This window comes from Scyliorhinus canicula, chromosome 30 (assembly GCF_902713615.1).
Source record: "Scyliorhinus canicula chromosome 30, sScyCan1.1, whole genome shotgun sequence".
Classification (NCBI taxonomy): Eukaryota; Metazoa; Chordata; class Chondrichthyes; order Carcharhiniformes; family Scyliorhinidae; genus Scyliorhinus; species Scyliorhinus canicula.
The window spans coordinates 15,215,879-15,241,010 of record NC_052175.1 but is presented as its reverse complement, the minus strand read 5'-3'; the positions used below and the strand labels follow the sequence as shown (position 1 = coordinate 15,241,010).

Sequence of the window (25,132 nt, the reverse complement as noted above, 5' to 3'; positions counted from 1 at the left end):
TATATGGGGACAGTGTATATGGGGGACAGCGTATATGGGGACAGTGTGTATGGGGACAGTGTATATGGGGACAGTGTATATGGGGGACAGTGTATATGGCGACAGTGTATATGGGGGACAGTGTATATGGGGACAGTGTATATGGAACAGTGTATATGGGGAAAGTGTATATGGGGACAGTGTATATGGGGACAGTGTATGTGGGGACAGTGTATATGGGGACAGTGTATATGGGGGACAGTGTATATGGGGACAGTGCATATGGGGCAGTGTATATGGGGACAGCGTATATGGGGACTGTGTATATGGGGGACAGTGTATCTGGGGACAGTGTATCTGGGGGACAGTGTATATGGGGGCAGTGTATATGGGGACAGTGTATATGGGGACAGTGTATATGGGGGACAGTGTATATGGGGGACAGTGTATATGGGGACAGTGTATATGGGGGACAGTGTATATGGGGACAGTGTATATGGGGACAGTGTATATGGGGGTAGTGTATATGGGGACAGTGTATATGGGGACAGTGTATATGGAGACAGTGTATATGGGGGACAGTGTATATGGGGATAGTGTATATGGAGACAGTGTATATGGGGATAGTGTATATGGGGACAGTGTATATGGGGACAGTGTATATGGAGACAGTGTATATGGGGACAGTGTATATGGGGACAGTGTATATGGGGACAGTGTATATGGAGACAGTGTATATGGGGGACAGTGTATATGGGGGACAGTGTATATGGGGTACAGTGTATATGGGGACAGTGTATATGGGGGCAGTGTATATGGGGACAGTGTATATGGGGGACAGTGTATCTGGGGGACAGTGTATATGGGGCAGTGTATATGGGGGACAGTGTATATGGGGGACAGTGTATATGGGGGGCAGTGTATATGGGGACAGTGTATATGGGGGACAGTGTATGTGGGGACAGTGTATCTGGGGACAGTGTATATGGGGACAGTGTGTATGGGGACAGTGTATACGGGGGACAGTGTATATGGGGGCAGTGTATATGGGGACAGTGTATATGGGGGACAGTGTATATGGGCCAGTGTATCTGGGGACAGTGTATATGGGGACAGTGTATATGGGGGACAGTGTATATGGGGACAGTGTATATGGGGACAGTGTATCTGGGGGACAGTGTATATGGGGACAGTGTATATGGGGGACAGTGTATGTGGGGACAGTGTATCTGGGGACAGTGTATCTGGGGACAGTGTATATGGGGACAGTGTGTATGGGGACAGTGTATATGGGGGACAGTGTATATGGGGGGCAGTGTATATGGGGACAGTGTATATGGGGGACAGTGTATATGGGGACAGTGTATCTGGGGACAGTGTATATGGGGACAGTGTATATGGGGGACAGTGTATATGGGGGACAGTGTATATGGGGGCAGTGTATATGGGGACAGTGTATATGGGGAGAGTGTATATGGGGGACAGTGTATATGGGGGGCAGTGTATATGGGGGACAGTGTATATGGGGGACAGTGTATATGGGGGGCAGTGTATATGGGGACAGTGTATATGGGGACTGTGTATATGGGGACAGTGTATATGGGGGACAGTGTATATGGGGACAGTGTATATGGGGCAGTGTATATGGGGACAGTGTATATGGGGACGTGTATATGGGGGACAGTGTATATGGGGACAGTGTATATGGGGACAGTGTATATGGGGACAGTGTATATGGGGACAGTGTATATGGGGACAGTGTATATGGGGGACAGTGTATATGGGGGACAGTGTATATGGGGGCAGTGTATATGGGGCAGTGTATATGGGGACAGTGTAAATGGGGACAGTGTATATGGGGACAGTGTATATGGGGGCAGTGTATACGGGGACAGTGTATACGGGGAGAGTGTATACGGGGACAGTGTAAATGGAGACAGTGTATATGGGGACAGTGTATATGGGGACCGTGTATATGGGGACTGTGTATATGGAGACAGTGTATATGGGGGACAGTGTATATGGAGACAGTGTATCTGGGGGACAGTGTATATGGGGACAGTGTATATGGGGACAGTGTATATGGAGACAGTGTATATGGGGGACAGTGTATATGGAGACAGTGTATATGGAGACAGTGTATATGGGGACAGTGTATATGGGGGACAGTGTGTATGGGGACAGTGTATATGGGGACAGTGTATATGGGGACAGTGTATATGGGGGACAGTGTATATGGAGACAGTGTATATGGGGACAGTGTATATGGGGATAGTGTATATGGGGGCAGTGTATATGGGGACAGTGTATATGGGGAGAGTGTATATGGGGACAGTGTATATGGGGACAGTGTATATGGGGGACAGTGTATCTGGGGGACAGTGTATATGGGGCAGTGTATATGGGGCAGTGTATATGGGGACAGTGTATATGGGGGACAGTGTATATGGGGACAGTGTATATGCGGACAGTGTATATGGGGGACAGTGTATCTGGGGGACAGTGTATATGGGGCAGTGTATATGGGGGCAGTGTATATGGGGACAGTGTATATGGGGAGAGTGTATATGGGGACAGTGTATATGCGGACAGTGTATATGGGGGACAGTGTATCTGGGGGACAGTGTATATGGGGGACAGTGTATCTGGGGGACAGTGTATATGGGGACAGTGTATATGGGGACAGTGTATATGGGGACAGTGTATATGGAGACAGTGTATATGGGGGACAGTGTATATGGAGACAGTGTATATGGGGGACAGTGTATATGGGGCAGTGTATATGGGGACAGTGTATATGGGGATAGTGTATATGGGGGCAGTGTATATGGGGACAGTGTATATGGGGAGAGTGTATATGGGGACAGTGTATATGGGGACAGTGTATATGGGGGACAGTGTATCTGGGGGACAGTGTATATGGGGCAGTGTATATGGGGACAGTGTATATGGGGACAGTGTATATGGGGGACAGTGTATATGGGGGCAGTGTATATGGGGACAGTGTATATGGGGGACAGTGTATCTGGGGGACAGTGTATATGGGGGACAGTGTATATGGGGGACAGTGTATCTGGGGGACAGTGTATATGGGGCAGTGTATATGGGACAGTGTGTTCCAGTGGCGGATTGGCCAGGGTGTCAGCTTGCCCGATGGCAAGTGGGCCCCTGATGAAGTGGGCCCCCTATATCAAATAAAAATGCAATAAAGAAACAAACACAGACAACTGTTTTAGTAATAAAAAGGAATAAGAAAAAAAGAGAACAGGACAAAAATAAGCAGTGCATGAAAAGGAACGAAGCAGGTGAGGTAGTGGAAGGATGTGGAATAGGGGGGCCCGGGTCGGGCATAATTAAGGAAATTCCATGTTTTCAGCAAGAGTGTGTGAATTTAAAGATAAAGTTACAATTCGTGATTTGAGATGGTCGGCAACTTCAAAGGATATCAAGCAGTAGTCTTGGTTCAGCCGGTACATCGGTCCGGGGCCCGGAGAGCCAAGAAGGGGCCCGTGAATCTCTGAAGGGCCCTTAAAAATTATAATTAATTAGATAAATAAATCTCCAACTTCTTTCCTGAGATTTGTATTCTAACTTAATAAAACATAATTGTTTTAAAAAAGAGCAATACCAAATAAAAATGCAATAAAGAAACAAACAGCGGAGAGTTGTAAAGGCTGCCGTGAAACTGGCCGTGTTTCACGGCAGCCTCCGCGCCCCCTCCCGGGACCCGATTCTCCCCCCTGGGCGGGGCTAGCAGCGCGGCCCTGTGAAGCACGGCATCGCGGGCTTAGCGACCGTCGCTAAGTCTGCGCGCCAAGCGTCACGGCGGCTGACGCGCACGATGATGTCAGCCGCGCATGCACGGGTTGGACGGCTCAAACCCGCGCATGCGCGGTGGCATCATCACGCATATGCGTCAAACCTGCGCATGCGCGGGCCGTCATGCCCCTCAGCCGCCCCGCAGACTGATCCTGCGGGGCGGTGGAGGAACAAAGAGTGCTCAGGCATCGGACCCGCTGCCCGCGATCGGTGCCCACTGATCGCGGGCCCATGCCACCCTTGGCATGGCCGCCGTTGCCATGGTTGTCCGGGACGGCACTTTGCGGCCGTTTTCACGCACGGTGAGAGCAGGTGTGTTTGCGTTCGTGAAAACGGCCGTAAAGGCCTGGGAACTCGGCCCATCGGCCTGGGGAGAATCGCTGTTCGCCGTAAAAAACGGCGAGCAGCGATTCGTGTCGTGGGGCGGCCGTCGGGGAGGGTGGGGGGGGAGAATAGCGGGAGGTCGGGAAAAATGTCGGGAAGGCCCTCCCGCTATTCTCCGACCCGTCGTGGGCAGCGGAGAATCGCGCCCTCAGTGTATGAAGGAACGAAGCAGTGTTAAACGGATGTGAAAAGGAATGGGGGGGGAGGGGGGGCTGGTTCACCCAGGTTGGACATAGTTGGAAATCCACGTTTTCAGCAAGAGTGTGTGAATTTAAAGATAAAGTTACAGTTCGTGATTTGAGATGGTCGGCAACTTGAAAGGATATCAAGCAGTACATGGGGTCGTGAGGTCACCGAAAAGTAGAAGCGGTACCTTTGACCGTGAATCATGAGGTCAAAGATATTGAAGTGATAAGCCATGATCGGTAAACTCAAAGGGTTGCGACTTGTAACACTACACTGGTATCAAACTGGACATGTTAACTTTGGTCGTGGGACCATTCTTAATGTCTTACTATAGTCGGACCAAACTTCTAAGTTTCTCAGTTGTCTCAGTTGCTTGCTGGTGTGAACACTGGACAGTGGATTGTCTCCTCTTCTGAAGCTGAATAGGCCACAGTAGTATTGACTAAAGAACATAGCCTATTGAAGTGTAAGTAAGTTATTTTATATTTTTTATCAAGTAGGGGTTTATCTGGCGTTCCTTCAAGTTATTCTTGCAATCATCAATATTCATTTTTCCCAATGTGGGCTATTTTTAATTAAGTTTTTATTTCAGGAATATTACCCCTACCAGCATGGAAAAGAAAAAGCATACATCTGGGTCACTAAAACGCAAAGAACAAAAAGAAGCAGAAAGGAAGGAATCAGCCAAGCGATGCAGGCCTATTACAGAGTTTATAATACCACAAGCACAATCCACATCAATATCCAGTTCTGCAACAAATAATCAAGAAGCAAGAAACAATGCTCATGGTGATGATGCAATGACATGCGAGTTACAAGAACAGAGAAGAGCTACTTTGAATGTAGAGACAAATACAAGTGCATCCATTACTAATCAACCCAGGCCCAATATTTCTTCTGGCTTCCTTGTTTCGGTATCTGTACTGCCTGTAGTTGCAACATCTGAACACATAGCTTCAACTAGTGACAGGGAATCAGATATTCCTTCAAGCATAAATGACTTGGTTTCTGAAGCACATCCTGTAAATGAACCTACGCAAGAAAATGAAAGATCAATTACTGGAATCTTCCAATATCCATCACGAGCAAAGCTAAAACAATTTTTTGCTGAACATCCACTTCAGCCACTTGATGATCTGCCATTTGATGCTCATTTGTATGAGAGGAAAATTATGAATGACTCAGTCCCAAGAAAATGGCTAACATATAACAAAGAAAATAGATGCTTATATTGTTCATACTGCTTAGTCTTTGAGTTTCCCAACACTTGTAATCCATCACCCTTTGTACGTGGCTTTAGTGACTACAGGCGTATTAGCCAGAGCTTGATTTTACTTGAATCGACAACAACACATGTCAGAAATGCTCAGCAATATATCAGTGTGGTTAATGATGGCACCTTAGATACATTTTTTGCAGCATCACTAATTAAAAGGAAAGAAGAAGTATTGAAGCAGAGAAGTATTGTCATGAGGATTATAGACATCATAAAGATGTTAGAAAAGCAAGCACTTCCTTTTCGAGGTCACAGAAATGAATCGGCCTACACTCTAGATAATGAGGTTCTGAATCATGGCAATTTTTTAGCTACAGTGCAGTTGATGGCAAAATATGACCCCATTATGGCAGCTCACGTTTCTGCAGTGCAAAACAAGTCTAAACAAAGAATCAAACGATTAGAGCAACAAGGAAAGGCTCAAAGTAAAGGCCGTGGTGGACTTGTTACATACCTGAGTAAAACCACTATAAACATGTTAATCAAAATTATGAAGAATATGATACAAGAAAGAATTAGTCATGAAGTTTCTCAAGCAAAATACGATTCTATTCAGGTTGATTCAACACAAGATCATTCATCCATCGATCGGTTTAGCATTATTATTCGGTATGTGCTTAAAGGTATTATCTGTGAGCGACTACTTTCAGTTGTGCCAAGTAATGATGGTACAGGATAGGGACTTTTTGATCTATTGATTGAAACATTACAGCATCTTAAAATTGACCCCCAAAAATGTTTATCTGATAGCACAGATGGCGATGCAAGCTACCATGGCCAGTATAATGGTTTACAAAGTAAAATTGCTGATGTGGCTGATCAACATGTTCATATATGGTGCTATGCCCATGTCTTGAATTTGGTGATAACTGAATGAAATGAAATGAAATGAAAATCGCTTATTGTCATGAGTAGACTTCAATGAAGTTACTGTGAAAAGCCCCTAGTCGCCACATTCCGGCGCCTGTTCGGGGAGGCTGTTACGGGAATCGAACCGTGCTGCTGGCCTGCCTTGGTCTGCTTTCAAAGCCAGCAATTTAGCCCAGTGTGCTAAACAACAAAATGTTGTGTGCCTGCAGTTTCTTTTTTCAATTTGCTCCAGAATATAGCAACTTTTGTGAATGCATCATACAAGAGAATGGCTGTATGGATAGAAGTTGTTGGAAAACATCTAGGACAAGAAAAAATGAAACGATTAAAGCTAATTGGTGAGACCAGATGGTCAGGAAAATCCAATGCAGCAACAACTATATTTGGACGTTTTGATGATGCTGCTGCCAGTACTTTCGTAAATCTATTGACATGCTTATCAATGATACAAGATTCAGAAAAGTTTGATGCAAAAACAAAACATGAAGCAAATGTTTTACTTCAAAGTCTTCTAAAGTTTGAAACCATATTGACAGCATTTACTTACTTGTATATATTTGAAACTACAACCCCGTTATCAAGTTATCTACAGACAAGTGGTTTAGATATGTTTACTGCATGGAGTTTGGTAGATTCAGCTACAACAAAGTTGAAGGAACAGACAAGAACATTTGATAACGTTCACAGCAAGGCTTTGGAATTTGTAAATAAATGTAATGACAGGATTTCACAGGTGAATATAGATGAAAATCAAACATTGGAAATTGATGCGTTGGAAACAGCATTGCCAGTTAAGAGGCAGAGGAAGAAGAAAAGAATGGCAGATGAGCTTATTGATGATGAAAGAAATTCCTCAGATTCTCTAGCTGATTTTCGAGTAAATGTGTTTAACCTAATAATGGATCGCATTGTCCAGTCACTAGAATCACGCTTTGTACAACACAAACAGTTGTATAAAGATTTGTTCTGCTTGGACCCAGCAAAGTTTAAAACTATTGCAGAGAAGGGCCTGGAAGATGAAGCATTGGAAGGTATTATTAAGCTGTTTCCACAATCAGCAAAGATCAAGTAATATTGGAATTGTTTTCTTTTGCTTCAAACTTTGATGTATTAAAGCTATTGCTTAATGATGGTGAGAATATAGATTCCAGTTGCAACAATTGTAAAATTTGCAGCACTTGCCCATCGTGTGTACTAAAAATTCTGGCATCCAACAGACTTCATGACAAGGCATATGATAACCTTTATGAACTTTATAAAGTCATCTGCACACTATCAGTTACTCAAGTCCAATGTGAGAGGACATTTTCAAAGCTAAAGATCATAAAAACAAAGACTCAGAAATTCGCTGTCTGAGGAGAATTTGGAATCATACCATCCATTGCTATCCATTGAAAAGGAATTGTTAGATGAATTGGATGCAGAAGCAATTATTGGCAGATTCGCACAATCGTGTAGCGAACACAAACGGTTGCTCTTAATATAGTGGACTGCATGCAATGCTCTATTGTGCTTTTGAACTATCTGTTAATGTGTAAATTGTGCAGTAAACTGTTTAAAAATATCAACCAATTACTTAAAATTTAAAAAAATAAATTCAATTATAACATTCTGTATTTACATTTGGTATCTACTGCCAGTAATATGTACAGTACATGCACACTGTAATTACTAAGAAATACACATTTTTTCCCACAAACATTTTAATTGTATCCTTTTTTCCATATGTATTTTTTGAAAATTTGATTTATTGGTTATGAGAATTAAATGTTGGCATTGTAGTTGTGGGTGTCTCCTGGTAACCAATATTTTTAGACCCAGTCGGCCACTGGTGTGTTCTGTTGTGGAGTCTGGGGTGTGAGGGATGTTATTTCCCAGTGGGTCTTGTCAATTTCCGTCTGGGAGGTGTCCCGGGCCGGGGGGGTGTCCCGGGCGGGTAGGGGTGTCCCTGATGGATTGGGGTGTGTCCCAGGCCGGGTAGGGGGGAGGTTTGCTCCAGGTAGGGGCGGGCTCTCCAGGTGCTCTGGTACCTGTTGCAGGCGGAGCTTTCTGATTCGTGCCAAAGAGGAGCTGCTGTGCAGATTGTTCTCAGTCCCTCTGTGTTTGTGTCTCTCTGTGTGGCTGTGTCATGGAGCGCTGGCTACACCCCCTCCTCTTGTTGGGGATTTTGCTGACAGCAGGTAAGAGTTTCAAACCCCCCCCCCCCCCTCCCCCCAGAGTGAGCAGGAGGGAGAGTTTCAAACCCCCCCCTGGAGTGAGCAGGAGAGAGTATCAGAGTGTGGGGGCAGGTGTGTGCTTCCCCCCGGGGGGAGGTGTGGGCAGAGGATCACACCTTCAGGTGGAAAGGTGCAGAGCAGAGGTGTGAGGGCTGGGAGTGGGGGGGCTGCTCACCTGGGCAAAGGAGGGGGGCAGCAGTTGTGAATCTTTCAGGCAGTGATTGTGTGGGAGCTGGGGAGGGTCCCTCCTGGCTCCATGCTGTCTGTGCAAACCTCCCCTTCCCCTTTGTCTGATCCGAAATTCAGGCATCCCCTCCCCCAGGGAACTGTTCGACTGGGAGTTCCATCACAGCCCAAATTGGGGGGGGGGGAGCCAAACAAGGGGGTTGTAGTGTTGAACAGAGACCTTGTGGACAACACTCCTTCACCCTGAGGTTGGTTAAATCGATTGGACCCCCTCCTCCCACTGTCCACCACCATCCCACACCAGACCAGACCAGTCTAACCACTCCCCTGCCCAGTGCAAATCTGCAATTCACCCAGAGTGGCTGCTGAGGGAAAACTAGTCCAGCTCCATCTGTGGGAGGCGTTGTGTATATTTCTGCTGTGTGATTTATTTAAAATTTAGAGTACCCAATTCTTTTTCCAATTAAGGGGGCAATCTATCGTCGCCAATCCACCTACCGCGCACGTCTTTTTGGGTTGTGTGGGGGGTGAAAGCCAGGCAGACACGGGGAGAATGTGCAAACTCCACACGGGAAAAATGTGCAAACTCCACACGGGAAAGTGACCCAGGGCCGGGATCTAACCCGGGTCCTCAGCGCCGTGAGGCAGCAGTGCTAACCACTGCGCCGCCTTCAAACGAGCAGCATAGATAGACGCGATGGGGGCAGTGGTGAGCACTGGGACTACGGCGCCGAGGACCCGGGTTCAATCCCGGCCCCGGGTCACTGTCCGTGTGGAGTTTGCACATTCTCCCCGTGTCTGCGTGGGTCTCACCCCCACAACCCAAAGATGTGCAGGGTAGGTGGATTGGCCACGCTAAACTGCCCCTTCATTGGAAAAAAAAATTGGGTGCTCTAAATTTATATTTAAGACATAAATAGACGGGCTGGGCCAAAGGGCCTGTGTGACGACTGTGGCAATCCTGTGGGTTGAAGTGGTAGGATTGGCACTGCTCGGCATCGGCAGCAGGGAAAGCGAGGGGAGGGGGGGGGGAGCAGAACCTTAACAAATTCCGACCGGTAACTCATTCTCGGGTAGGTGTTACTTTGAGGCTGAATCATTTTGCTGCGGAATGAGTTGTTTTTCTTTTGGCCATTGGCTTGTTTGCCTGGTGTTTGCCACACTCCCTCAGGGCGTGGTGCAAACGGGGGATGGGGGGAATGCTGTGCTGTTACGAATCCAATCTACGAGCTACATGCTGTGAAGGCAAGTTAAGTTAGTAACTGAGCCTTAAGCAATCGTGTCACGGCACTGATTGAACGCTGATCTGACTGCAGTGGTGCTAAATTCCACGGCGGTTTCTTCACTTGTTCAGAAGATCTAGGAGCAGAATTAGGCCATTCGGCCCATCGAGTCTGCTCCGCCACTCTATAATGGCTGATATGCTCCTCATCTGCTACCTGAAATGTTAAAGACCAAGATCTGGATTGTGAAATCAGCCAGAGCACCTCCTCCCTAGAACACACAACCTCAGACGGGAGTCAGTGATTTAGCCTCTGGACCCTAACACCCTCAATGTGATCATGGCCGATCCCATCCTGGCCCCAACTCCACCGTCCTGCCCGTTCTCCATAACCCTTCAACCCCATTGCCAATTCCAAATCTCTCTAACTCCTCCTTAAATTTACTCACTGTCCCAGCATGCACCGCACTCTGGGGGTAGCGAATTCCACAGACTCACCACCCTTTGGGGGGAAGTAGTTTCTCCTCAACTCAGTTTGAAATTTGCTACCTCTTATTCGGATACTATGACTGGCCGGGCCAAGTCATCACCTGGGCGAACACGCGACGTTGTTATTTGTGGACTTCACCATTCCCAAATCAAGCGCTCGTCCGCTGGTTGACGCAGGCCGTGATATCGAATTGGGGGCATTGTAATGCCATTGTAGCTCAGTGCCAATCCCAGACGGAACATTTACACATTGAGCCCTTTGGATATATTTCCGAAGGGATTTGGGCAACAGGTAGGGAGGTGGATTTGAGACCAGGGAGAGATCAGGCATGATCTGATTGAATGGCGGAGCAGATTCGAAGGGCTGAATGTCCGAATTCTGCTCTTAATTCCCATGTTATGGAACGGAAAGAGGCCCTTTGGCCCATTGAGTGCACCTATCCCCTCTAATCCCATTTTCCAGCACTTGGCCCGAATCTTGTAAACTATTTAAAAATAAATTTGGCGTACCCAGTTATTTTTTTTCCAATTAAGGGGCAATTTAACGTGTCCAATTCACCTACCCTGCACATCTCTGGGTTGTGGGGGTGAGGCCCACCAAGACACGGGGAGAATGTGCAAACTCCACACGGACAGTGACCCAGGGCCGGGATTTGAACCGGGATCCTCAGCGTCGCAGTCCCAGTGCTAACCACTGCGCTCCATGCCGCCCTAATCTTCTGAACTACGGTGTTTCCCGAGATCATCTAACTGCTAAATCTATGCCCTTCATAATTTTGGATCCCCTCCCCCCCCTCCCCCACTCTCAGCCTCCTTTGCTTCACAGCTCCAGGGTCCCAGGTTCGATTCCCAGCTTGGGTCACCATCTGTGCGGAGTCTGCACATCCTCCCCGTGTCTGCGTGGGTTTCCTCCGGGTGCTCCGGTTTCCTCCCACAGTCCAAAGATGTGCAGGTTAGGTGGATTGGCCATGCTAAATTGCCCTTCGTGTTCAAAATTGCCCTTAGTGTTGGGTGGGGTTACTGGGTTATGGGGATAGGGTGGAGGTGTTGACCTTGGGTGGGGTGCTCTTTCCAAGAGCCGGTGCAGACTCAATGGGCCGAATGGCCTCCTTCTGCACTGTAAATTCTATGATAATCCATGATAATCTACGGAAAACACCAATTCAGCAAATCTCAGCTGCCACTCAATAGCTGGCTAACTGAGGGGCAGCAGGGTGGCGCAGTGGGTTAGCCCTGCTGCCTCACGGCGCAGAGGTCCCAGGTTCGATCCCGGCTCTGGGGTCACTGTCCGTGTGGAGTTTGCACATTCTCCCCGTGTTTGCGTGGGTATCGCCCCCACAACCCAAAGATGTGCAGGGTAGGTGGATTGGCCACGCTAAATTGCCCCATTAATTGGAAAAAATGAATTGGGTAATCTAAACTTATTTTAAAAACATCTGGCAAACTATTTTGCTGCTCGAAAGGGGAATCCACCAGCCTGAGCCCAATGTTGTTCTGGATTGGATTGGATTTGTTTATTGTCACGTGCACTGAGGTACAGTGAAAAGTATTTTCCTGCCAGCAACTCAAACAGGTCACTTAGTACATGAAAAGAAAATACGTAATAGGGCAACACAAGGTACATAATGTAAATAGATAATTCAGTTTTCTGAGATTAGTATGGTAGATCCATTTTGGTAGGAATAACAGCAAACGGGATTATTATTTAAATGATAAAATATTAAAACATGCCGCTGTGCAGAGACCTGGGTGTGCTAGTGCATGAGTCGCAAAAAGTTGGTTTACAGGTGCAACAGGGGATTAAGAAGGAAAATGGAGTTTGTCCTTCATTGCTAGAGGGATGGAGCTTAAGACTAGGGAGGTTATGCTGCAATTGTATAAGGTGTTAGTGAGGCCACACCTGGAGTATTGTGTTCAGTTTTGGTCTCCTTACTTGAGAAAGGACGTACTGGCGCTGGAGGGTGTGCAGAGGAGATTCACTAGGTTAAACCCAGAGCTGAAGGGGTTGGATTATGAGGAGAGGTTGAGTAGACTGGGACTGTACTCGTTGGAATTTAGAAGGATGAGGGGGGATCTTATAGAAACATATAAAATTATGAAGGGAATAGATAGGATAGATGCGGGGCAGGTTGTTTCCACAGGCGGGTGAAAGCAGAACTAGGGGACATAGCCTCAAAATAAGGGGAAGTAGATTTAGGACTGAGTTCAGGAGGAACTTCTTCACCCAAAGGGTTGTGAATCTATGGAATTCCTTGCCCAGTGAAGCAGTTGAGGCTCCTTCATTAAATGTTTTTAAGGTAAAGATAGATAGTTTTTTGAAGAATAAAGGGATTAAGGGTTATGGTGTTCGGGCCGGAAAGTGGAGCTGAGTCCACAAAAGATCAGCCATGATCTCATTGAATGGCGGAGCAGGCTCGAGGGGCCAGATGGCCGACTCCTGCTCCTAGTTCTTATGTTCTTAGATGTAATAAGAGGATGTGTGTGTGTGAGAGAGCTGGCAGAGAGTCGCCATGTTCCGGTGCCATCTTGCTGCTCTGAAGGGGCCAGATTCCAACCCCCCCCCCCACTATATGCGGGCTCTTCCAGTGCAACCTCTAACACTCAGGGGGCACAGCTGATAGAGGGAGCCCGACGTTGCTTCACAATGCAGAAGCAGCCCACCCACAGGATCACTGGTGGCAGCGATGTTGAGAGGTCCCTTGCCTCTGCATTTCTTTTTGTTTTGTAAATTTATATGAATTGGGAAAAAAAAAAATATTTTAAAAGAAATTTAGGGTACCCAATTATTTTACTGTTCTCCCTCTCTAGGGAGAACAATCCCAGTTTATTCAATCTCTCCTCATAGCCAATACCCTCCACACCAGGCAACATCCTGTTAAACCTTTTCTGTACTCTCTCCAAAGCCTCCACGTCCTTCTGGTAGTGAGGTAACCAGTTAATTCAAACTTGTGAAGTTTCTCTACTTCTGCAGGCAGCCACCCACCTCCATGTCGGAATTGAATACCTTCCCATTGGTGACCAGCGGTGTCCCGCAAGGATCTTTCTGGGACCTCTCCTCTTTGTGGTTTTTATAAAAGACTTGGATGAGGAAGTGGAAGGGTGGGTTAGTAAGTTTGCCGATGACACGAAGCGTGGGGAAGTTGTAGATAGTGTTGAGGGTTGTTGCAGGTTACAGCAGGACATTGACAGGATGCAGAGCTGGGCTGAGAAGTGGCAGATGGAGTTCAACCTTGATAAATGTGAAGTGTGATTCATTTTGGAAGGTCGAATTTGAATGCTGAACACAGGGTTAAAGGTAGGCTTCTTGGAAGTGTGGAGGGACAGAGGGATCTTGGGGTCCATGTACATAGATCCCTCAAAGTTGCCACCCAGGTTGATAGGGTTGTTGAGAAGGCGGATGGTGTGTTGGCTTTCATTAACAGGGGGATTGAGTTTAAGAGCCGTGAGGTTTTGCTGCAGCTTTATAAACCCTGGTTAGACCACACTTGGAATATTGTGTCCAGTTCTGGTTACCTCATTATAGGAAGGATGTGGATGCTTTGGAGAGGGTACAGAGGAGATTTACCAGGATGCTGCCTGGGCTGGAGGGCCTGTCTTATGAAGAAAGGTTGAGGGAGCGAGGGCTTTTCTCACTGGAGCGAAGAAGGCAGAGAGGTGACTTGATAGAGGTGTACAAGGTGATGAGAGGCATGGATAGAGTGGATAGCCAGAGACTTTTCCCCAGGGTGGAAATGGCTGTCACGAGGGGACATAATTTTAAGGTGATTGGAGGAAGGGGAGATGTCAGAGGTCGGTTCTTTACACAGAGAGTGGTGGGTGTGTGGAATGCACTGCCAGCAGAGGGGGTGGAGTCAGAGTCATTAGGGACATTTAAGCGATTCTTAGACAGGCACATGGACAGCAGTAAATTGAAGGGGTGGAGGTTAGGTTGATCTGGGATTAGGATAAATGGTCGGCACAACATGGTGGGCTGAAGGGGCTTTACTGTGCTGTACTGTTCTACGTTCTATGTTGTATGTTCAAAGCTTATCAGTTTGCAAAGAGTCAGTGCCACTTTTATTGCCAGCCAGAGAGGCTCCCATATTTCTGCAGCACGGAATGACTGACTAAACCAGGTTTACAGGAATCACTGGAACGATCGTGTGGCGTGTGATTTAATGGGCTCTCAGCAGTGACCTTGAGTCAGCCGATCTGAGTGAGATCACAGGCCAGCCTTGTGAACACATTTGTTTGTTAACCCAGCCCCTTCACTCTGGTCAGCTATTATCCAGGGCAACTCGGCACCCCCCACCGCCCTGCCCCGGGCGCGTTGCAGTCGCTGCCGCTCTCTCTAAACATTCCCGTTTCTTGCCGGGTTTTGGGGGGGGGGGGGGTCGATTGCCCGAGGGAGCATCGGGTCCAACCTCTGGATTCCCCAGCAATCGCTCGAAACGTCCCTTTTCTGGGACCCCGCACACCCAGTGCAAACTGTACCTCATCCAATTACAACCGCTAGCTCTTCTTTTACCTCGGTAGCGTTGCAGATTTTTAAAAAATAAATTGTGAGTAATTTTTTCAAAATTAAGGGGCAATTTAGCCAATCCACCTACCCCACACATCTTTGGGTTGTGGGGGTGAAACCCACGCAGACACGGGGAGAATGTGCAAACTCCACACGGACAGTGACCCAGGGCCGGGATTCGAACCCGGGCCCTCAGCGCCGCAGTCCCAGTGCTAACCACTGCGCCACTTTCCATCCGGAAGATTTTTTTTTTTAATGACAGGTCTTGGGAAGAAGTGAACGTTATTATATTTTTACTCTGAAATTCGGGCAACAGTTGGCGTGTTCTTTTTTTTTTGTTCTGTGTCGGAGTCCTTTGGGTGTTGTTGGCAGTTGATTAAGCAGCTTGCAATCCAACCACCAGCACTCCCAGTATCGCCCCGCGTGAATGATGTTGTGTTTTTTTTTGTTGGCGAAGTTACAGAGTAACTAATAAGTTACTGCCTGTCTAACGGCGTGGATGGTTGAGGATTGTTTTCCCCAGTCGGGCAGGGTTACAGTTCAGTGCGGCCGGGCTTCTGTGGGTCTTCCCATTGGGCCTGATGCCCCTTCGCCCAAAATAAATTCATCTCTCCCCCCCCCCCCCCCCCCACCCCCCGCCCCCACCTCACCCTCCAGTTAGAGGGGAGAAAGTGTCTTGTTTTTCTCTCGCTCCACCATACCTGCTCAGTTATGTATAAGTCTCAAAGTTCTCCAGGTAAGGTACATCTAGTGCCAAACTCGCTGAGTATTACCAGCAAGCTCTGGTCTTATTTCAGATTTATTTTGGATCTGCTCCAGTGTAACTATTGGTTCTTGACACAGTTCAGACGCCAAGTCAGTGTGGGGACAGCCTACAGCGACACAATTGTATAGTCACTAGATGAGTAATCTAGTTTAGCTGGTTTAGCTCACTGGGCTAAATCACTGGCTTTTAAAGCAGACCAAGCAGGCCAGCAGCACGGTTCGATTCCCGTACCAGCCTCCCCGGACAGGAGCCGGAATGTGGCGACTAGGGGCTTTTCACAGTAACTTCATTGAAGCCTACTCGTGACAATAAGCCATTTTCATTTTTATTTCATCCAGAGGCCCAGGGTATTGCTCTGTGGCCCCATTTAATAATTCAGAAGAAAGAAAATCTGGGATTAAGATGGGCGGCACGGCGACGCAGTGGTTAGCACTGCTGCCTCACGGCGCCGAGGTCCCAGGTTCGATCCCGGCTCTGGGTCACTGTCCGTGTGGAGTTTGCACATTCTCCCCGTGTCTGCGTGGGTTTCACCCCCACAACCCAAAGATGTGCCGGGTAGGGGCATTGCCTCTGAATTGGGAAAAAAAAAGAATTGGGTACTCTAAATTAAAACAAAAGTCAAAGGATACCCTCAGAATGAATTTTAAAAACGGATCAATCGCACTGGGTCTGATTTATTTTTATTTTAGAAATTTAGAGTACCCAATTTATTTTTTCAATTAAGGGGCAATTTAGCGTGGCCAATTCCGCCCACCCTGCACATCTTTGGGTTGTGGGGGCGAAACCCACGCAGACACGGGGAGAATGTGCAAACTCCACACGGACAGTGACCCAGAGCCGGGATCGAACCTGGGACCTCAGCGCCGTGAGGCGGTTGTGCTAACCACTAGGCCACCGTGCTGCCCTAGGTCAAATATTTCTAACGCCTCTGAAGATTTTTAAACCGATCAATAAAAGGTTGGCTTGTCCCAGTGTCGTTGTCAACTGCACAAAGTTGCCATCCCCCTTTGGGATTGAATCGGGGGAGGCAGGATGTGGAGGAGAGCTCGCTTAACTCAATCATTCAAACTGACCTCAATCTTCCATTCCAATTGTAAACCCGCGGAACTTGCTTTGATAAAGCGCGAAAGTGGGACAAAGGTATCTCTACTGCGCCAAGTACGATAGCAGAAGAGGGAACAACTGCTGGGTCAAAGAGTTAGGTTTTCGAGGAGGCTTGCAGAACATATTCCAGAGTTTAGGTCCTTGATTGGGCTTGACCAACCTTTTCACTCGTGGTGGGGTGTGGGGAATGGGCTGGGGGGAGAGATGGGGGGGGGGGGGACAGATGGGGAGGAGAGGGGAGGGGAGGAGCACATTTGTACATTGGATAAGCCTGCCCCAGATTGTTGAAGGCACCTCTGCCAATTTTGGCCAGAAGGAAATGGAGGTTGTGCAAGACATCAGAGTTGGAGAAACAACATTCTCGGAAGGTTTTAAGGGCTGGAGGAGGTTACAGAGAGGTCAGGATTGGAACAAAGGGGGGGGGGCAGCACGGTGGCACAGTGGTTAGCATTGCTGCCTACGGCGCTGAGGACCTGGGTTCGAATCCCAGCCCTGGGTCACTGTCCGTGTGGAGTTTGCACATTCTCCCCGTGTCTGCGTGGGTTTCGCCCCCACGACCCAAAGATGTGCAGGTTAGGTGGATTGGCCACGCTAAATTTCTCCTTAATTGGAAAAAAATAATTGGGTACTCTAAATTTATTTTTTTTAAAGGATTGGAACAAAGGGATGGGAAATTTTAAACGGCATCGTTGCTGGACCGGGGGCCAATAAAGGTCAGTGAGTGGAGGCAGGGGTGATGGGTGAATAGGACTCGGTGTAAGTTAGGACATGGGCCGTTCTGGGTCAGACATGGTGGCAGCGTTGCGAACGTTCTGGTTCAGTGTGAGATGGGGGCCAGGGGGAGATGATGGAATTATTGGGAAGGACATTACAGCAACTATGTGACCATACACTGAGGGGCAATGGTTAGAAGTCACCCTCACGGCTCTGTCCCTTACCACGTGTCCCAGATGATTCTGCATGTGCCAAATGTGAGTTCAGGCTCATTGCTGTCATCGCTTACCCAGGACAAAGTACAAAAATTAGAAATAAGTTTTAGGGATAACTATTAAATGGTGCCAAGGCTGGGGGAGGCGGGGGGGGGGGGGGGGGGGGGGGGGGGGGGGGGGGGGGGGGGGGGGGGGAGGGGGGGGGGGGAACAAACAGTCCTGGGAGTGCAAAGACTGTATACAATGTGGCTTCAGCGTGTCATTTATATTTATTCTCTATGATCCACATCTTTGATTATTTTGAATCTGTAAACAAGATGACATGATGGGTGCGATTATCTTATGCAGGATCTGATCTCCCCTACAGCAGACTTTCAGATGACAACAAGTTTCACCCATGCAAAGTAGAGATTAGAATCTTACTGAGAGATTGTTGAAAGAGAGAAAATGAGTCTGAATGAGGAAAGTTTTGATAAGGAGCATGAACACTGACTGCTGAACTGAAAGTCTTCGAAACATCGGCAGCAGGGTAGCATGGTGGTTAGCATAAATGCTTCACAGCTCCAGGGTCCCAGGTTCGATTCCCAGCTGGGTCACTGTCTGTGTGGAGTCTGCACGTCCTCCCCCTGTGTGCGTGGGTTTCCTCCGGGTGCTCCGGTTTCCTCCCACAGTCCAAAGATGTGCGGGTTAGGTGGATTGGCCATGCTAAATTGCCCGTAGTGTCCTAATAAAAGTAAGGTTAAGGGGGGGGTTGTTGGGTTACGGGTATAGGGTGGATACGTGGGTTTGAGTAGGGTGATCATGGCTCGGCACAACATTGAGGGCCGAAGGGGCTGTACTGTTCTATGTTCTATCTGTTCTAATTTTATCATTTTCAATAGGACACAAGCCTTGATATTAACGGTCCTTATAAGACTATAAGACATAGGAGCAGAATTAGACCACTCGGCCCATCGAGTCTGCTCCGCCATTCAATCATGGTTGATATTTGGATGTAATGCGACATGAATCCAAGGTCCCGGTTGAGGTCGCACTCGTGGTCGCACAAGTGTGCGGAACTTGGCTATAAGATTCTGCTCAGCGATTCTGCGTTGTCGCGTGTCCTGAAGGCCGCCTTGGAGAACGCTTACCCGGAGATCAGAGGCTGAATGAAGGCGTGAGTGCGGCCTCAACCGGGATCTTGGTTTCATGTCGCATTACATCCACCCCCCACCATCAGGCCTGGGCTTGGGAAATCCTACCAACTGTCCTGCCTTGAGACAATTCACACCTCTATAACCTGGGATTACCCCAATCTCTGGATCTGTAAAGACTTAATTACCTGCAAATGCTCGCATTCTAAGCATTGTCTGGCATCTTTGAATTTGTCTATATAGATATTTCTGGAACAAACCTCTTCATTCACCTGAGGAAGGAGCAGTGCTCCGAAAGCTAGTGCTTTGAAGCAAACCTGTTGGAGTTTAACCTGGTGTAAGACTTCTTACTGTGCTCACCCCAGTCCAACGCCGGCATCTCCACATCATAGAACATTACAGTGCAGTACAGACCCTTCAGGTTCTACGTACCTATGCATATAAATCTTGAATATAGACCAGGAACAATGAAATTTGCAGATGATCCTCAGTTTCACATTTACCAAAGTACAGTGAAAAGTATTTTTTCTGCGGCCAAGGATTAGTACACAATACGTACATAGTAGACAAAAAAATAATTGACAGAGTACATTAACAAATGGTACATCGACAAACAGGGATTGGTTACAGTGCGGAGCATGCGGCCCAACAAGCAATACATGAGCAGAAGCAGCATAGGGCGTCGTGAATAGTGTTCTTGCAGGGAATGGATCAGTCCGAGGGGGAGTCGTTGAGGAGTCTGGTAGCTGTGGGGGAAGAAGCTGTTCCTATGTCTGGATGTGCGAGTCTTCAGACTTCTGTACCTTCTGCCTGATGGAAGGGTCTGGAAGAAGGCAATGCCTGGGTGGGAGGGGTCTCTGATAATGCTGTCTGCCTTCCTGAGGCAGCGGGAGGTGTAGACAGAATCAATGTGAGGGTGGTGAGCTTGTGTGATGCGTTGGGCCAAGTTTACCAGCTTGATGTTTCACCCGAAGTACATCTTTAATATGATACTTTCTCAGGATCTCATTGGAGCAGCACGATGGTTCGCAATGCTGTCCCATAGGGTCCCGGGTTCAATTCCTGCCTCGGGTCACTGTCTGTGCGGAGTCTACACGTTCTCCCCGTGTCTGCGTGGGTCTCACCCCCACAACCCAAAGATGTGCAGGGTAGGTGGATTGGCCAGGCTAAATTGCCCCTTAATTGGAAAAAAATAATTGCGTACTCTAAATTTATTTTCTTTTAAAGAAAAAAAAAGGGGGGGGGTAAACTCAGACAAAACTACAAATAACATGGACATGAACATCAGAATTGCCAGAGTGGGAAAGTCAATTACTAGGGGGCATAGGTTTAAGGTGCGAGGGGCAAGATTTAGAGGAGATGTACGAGGCAAGTTTTTTACACAGAGGGTAGTGGGTGCCTGGAACTCGCTGCCGGAGGAGGTGGTGGAAGCAGGGACCATAGTGACATTTAAGGGGCATCTTCACAAATACAGGAATAGGATGGGAATAGAGGGATACGGACCCCGGAAGTGTGGAAGATTTTAGTTTAGACGGGCAGCATGGTTGGCACATGCTTGGAGGGCCGAAGGGCCTGTTCCTGTGCTGTACTTTGTACATCGGAAGGTGGGTGTTAAGGATACCTGGTCCACAATGGCTAAGAGGTCGGACCAGATGCCATAATGCTTTTAAGTTTTAACGCAGTGCGGAAAGATCGATTCATTTCAGGGGTGATAATATCAGAAATAGGGTTTGGTTATTTTATAAACAAACTTTGTAAAAACAAAAGAAAAGAAAAGAATATTTAAAGTTTTAAACTTCAACTTGAACACTAACAGATTACATGCATGTTTCTTAACCTTAACACACAAGTTCCCATTAAACTACACTGTACATGAAAATACAGCTCTTGTTCCACTTACACAGACAGATTAAAGCAATGCTTACATTTACAAAATACTTTTCTTCTGGTGGGGCCATTTCTGCGGACTCTTTTTTTCAAGTCTGACTCTGTGGCAACTTTCACGACCTCCCTGGTTGATTTCCATAGCGTTCTTTCTGTAACTTCCAAACAGGCATTCCCTGTCTCTCTCTCTCTCTCTCTCTCTCTCGCTCCGCCCATCCTCCTTCAAACATAGGTTCTCCCCTGAGCTGGTCGGACTTGGCTGGTCGGCACGGTAGCACAGTGGTTAGCACTGTTGCTTCACAGCTCCAGGGTCCCGGGTTCCATTCCCGGCTTGGGGTCACTGTCTGCGGAGTCTGCATGTTATTATTATTCTCGTTTTCTTGGCTGATTTCTCACTCCTGTTTATACAAAAGAACAGAGTTATGCCATTCATATTATAATAATAATAATCTTTATTGTCACAAGTAGGCTTACCTTAACACTGCAATGAAGTTACTGTGAAAAGCCCCTAGTCGCCACACTCTGGCCCCTGTTCGGGTACACAGAGGGAGAATTCAGAATGTCCAATTCACCCAACAAGCACGTCTTTCAAGACTAGTGGGAGGAAACCAGAGCACCCGGAGGAAACCCACACAGACACAGGGAGAACGTGCAGACTCCGCACAGACAGTGACCCCAAGCCGGAATCGAACCTTGGACCCTGGAGCTGTGAAGCCACAGTGCTAACCCATGTACTGCCGTGCTCTCCCATCTGCAACTAACCTTCCATTGATGGATGAATAGGTCATCTGCCTATGATGATGGCTGATGGCTGGTAAAACAAAGTTGTCCCGAATGACAATGGATCCCGGGTGGATTATCTTATCTGAACCGGGACAGCCTATGTATTCCTGCGAACAAAGTTAAGTCTCAACGGGCCAAATTAACTCAGGCTGTGGTCGTATCCCTCTCACACTGCTGCTAGCAGTCATTTCCATCAGTCTGTTTAACCCCTAAATTGCCTGCTACATCTTGGACCCAAAGTTCCTAACATCTCCCTATCATGTCACTGGGTAAAGACTCAAGTGGGCTTCTTCCAAACAGCACTTTACTCAGGTGAGGCTAGAGAGTTGGTGCATCAATGTTGGTTGGTAGGCTCAGTATTAACGAGGTATTGTGGGAGGGGTTGTGTAGCAACCCCCATCAGCTTCCTTACCAGTGTGCGAGAGCAGCTTTCTGCCAAAGGGGTGGAAGATTTATGTGAACCAGGATCTGCTTTGTTCAAGGTTGTTTACTCCTTCTTCCCGCTTGTCACTCTCACAATGATGGGTTTTGTTTTTGGTCTTTTTCAGTAGAAGGAACAAGTCCGACAGTTGTGAACATGGATGGCGATGTTTCATCGCCTTCCACAAGTACGGGGGGGGAGACATCCTCCACCCCACTGGCAAACGGGACCTCTACCACTCCACTGGCAAACGGGACCTCTACCACTCCACTGGCAAACGGGAACTCTGCCACCCCACTGGCAAATGGGAACTCTACCACTCCACTGCCAAATTGGACCTCTACCACCCCACTGGCAAATGGGACCTCTACCACCCCACTGGCAAATGGGACCTCTACCACCCCACTGGCAAATTGGACCTCTACCACCCCACTGGCAAATGGGAACTCTACCACCCCACTGGCAAATGGGAACTCTACCACCCCACTGGCAAATGGGAACTCTACCACTCCACTGCCAAATTGGACCTCTACCACCCCACTGGCAAACGAGAACTCTACCACCCCACTGGCAAACGGGAACTCTACCACCCCACTGGCAAACGGGAACTCTACCACCCCACTGGCAAACGGGAACTCTACCACCCCACTGGCAAACGGGACCTCTACCACCCCACTGGCAAACGGGAGCTCTACCACCCCACTGGCAAACGGGAACTCTACCACCCCACTGGCAAACGGGAACTCTACCACCCCACTGGCAAACGGGAACTCTACCACCCCACTGGCAAACGTGACCTCTACCACCCCACTGGCAAACGGGAACTCTACCACCCCACTGGCAAACGGGAACTCTACCACCCCACTGGCAAACGGGAACTCTACCACCCCACTGGCAAACGAGAACTCTACCACCCCACTGGCAAACGAGAACTCTACCACCCCACTGGCAAACGTGACCTCTACCACCCCACTGGCAAATTGGACCTCTACCACCCCACTGGCAAATGGGAGCTCTACCACCCCACTGGCAAACGGGACCTCTACCACCCCACTGGCAAACGGGAACTCTACCACCCCACTGGCAAATGGGAGCTCTACCACCCCACTGGCAAACGAGAACTCTACCACCCCACTGGCAAACGGGACCTCTACCACCCCACTGGCAAATGGAACCTCTACCACCCCACTGGCAAATGGGACCTCTACCACCCCACTGGCAAATGGGACCTCTGCCACCCCACTGGCAAATGGGACCTCTACCACCCCACTGGCAAACGGGAACTCTACCACCCCACTGGCAAACGAGAACTCTACCACCCCACTGGCAAACGAGAACTCTACCACCCCACTGGCAAACGAGAACTCTACCACCCCACTGGCAAACGAGAACTCTACCACCCCACTGGCAAACGCGAACTCTACCACCCCACTGGCAAACGGGACCTCTACCACCCCACTGGCAAACGGGAACTCTACCACCCCACTGGCAAACGGGAACTCTACCACCCCACTGGCAAATGGGACCTCTACCACCCCACTGGCAAACGGGAACTCTACCACCCCACTGGCAAACGGGAACTCTACCACCCCACTGCCAAACGGGAACTCTACCACCCCACTGGCAAACGGGAACTCTACCACTCCACTGGCAAACGAGAACTCTACCACCCCACTGGCAAACGTGACCTCTACCACCCCACTGGCAAACGGGAACTCTACCACCCCACTGGCAAACGGGACCTCGACTACTGCTCCAATGAACAACAGCCCATTTTCGCCGATGGGGAACAGCAGTACGCCCGCCCCACTATTCACTGGTTCTGCTATAACAAGTAATGGCTCCACACTGTTCTCGACAGTAACAGCCGCTGGCGTGACAACTGAAGTGAATTCAACGGCACATTCGTACTCCACAACTGGAATGAACGTGACAACCACCGGGAACCTCACCACGCCTGTGAACGTCCCACCAACAGGTAATACAACTGCAACATCAAGTGGATCCTTGACCAGTGCCTCTGCCACAAGCTCTAACGCTACACAACCCCTCAATCCCTCTGCCACAACTGGCACCGTGACGCCAGACACCACAAGGACCACGATTAGCGGGGCAACCAGTTTTAGTTCGATGGCTCAGCCGACAACCTCTTCGTCGATGGCTTCTCCAGCTGTTTCTAATGCAACCGGTACAACTTTCACCAAGATAACGACAGTGACCCCCAACACCGCGTCTGCCAGGTCAACGCCAACTCCTTTGACAAACTCCGCCGCTTCAGAAGCAACCGTCACAACGCAAACGTCCGCCAACGCCGGCGGCCTGAGCTCTGCATCACGGTCAACCAGCGCTGGTCTGACTAGAACATCTGGCACCACGGCCCATAACGTGCCCGCCAGCACCATGCTCTCGAGCAGTGCCACTGGGTCCACTGTGCCGCCAACCATGAAGACCACCGCCAAGGTGCCGATTACCCCCCCAGCCCCGGCATTAAACTTCAATGTGACTTTCAGAATTGTCAACCGTAATTTTAGCAGCTCCCTGACCGACAAATCCACTCCAGAATTCAAGAGTCTGAGCAATCAAGTGATCAAAGCAGTAAGTCTAACCGTACTAATATTGAAAATGCATGCGCTGATTAAAACCCCCTACATCTTCCAGCTCTCGTGCACCCCAACCTGCTTCCATAACCCCCAACTTAATGGGTAAAAATATCTGTTCCTGAGTGGAAGTACTGAGCCAGATACGCCAGGAAAATCCCCAAAATGTGTAGCAGCAGAGGAACTAAAATGGGCCTCAATAGCCATGGGGCGGGACAGGGAGAATTTGGGAAACTTACATCCCTGGTAATAAGGGCGGCGCAGTATGTCACGTTGCTGCCTCACGGCGCCGGGGTCCCAGGTTCGATCCCGGCTCTGGGTCACTGTCCGTGTGGAGTTTGCACATTCTCCCCGTGTCTGCGCGGGTTTCACCCCCACAACCCAGAG

The 25,132-nt window shown here is 48.5% G+C and overlaps 1 protein-coding gene across 1 annotated transcript in view; it reads left to right on the top strand.

The window, feature by feature from the left end:
* The first annotated feature begins 8,549 nt into the window (after positions 1-8,549).
* Positions 8,550-25,132, top strand: part of LOC119958688 (uncharacterized threonine-rich GPI-anchored glycoprotein PJ4664.02-like) — a 41,860-nt gene continuing 25,277 nt past the window's right edge. Inside the window, exons 1-2 of the mRNA XM_038787265.1 lie at positions 8,550-8,694; positions 22,276-24,743. Of these exons, the coding sequence (XP_038643193.1) occupies positions 8,643-8,694; positions 22,276-24,743 (2,520 nt within the window). The 5' untranslated portion in view covers positions 8,550-8,642. The remainder of the gene's footprint in view (positions 8,695-22,275; positions 24,744-25,132) is intronic.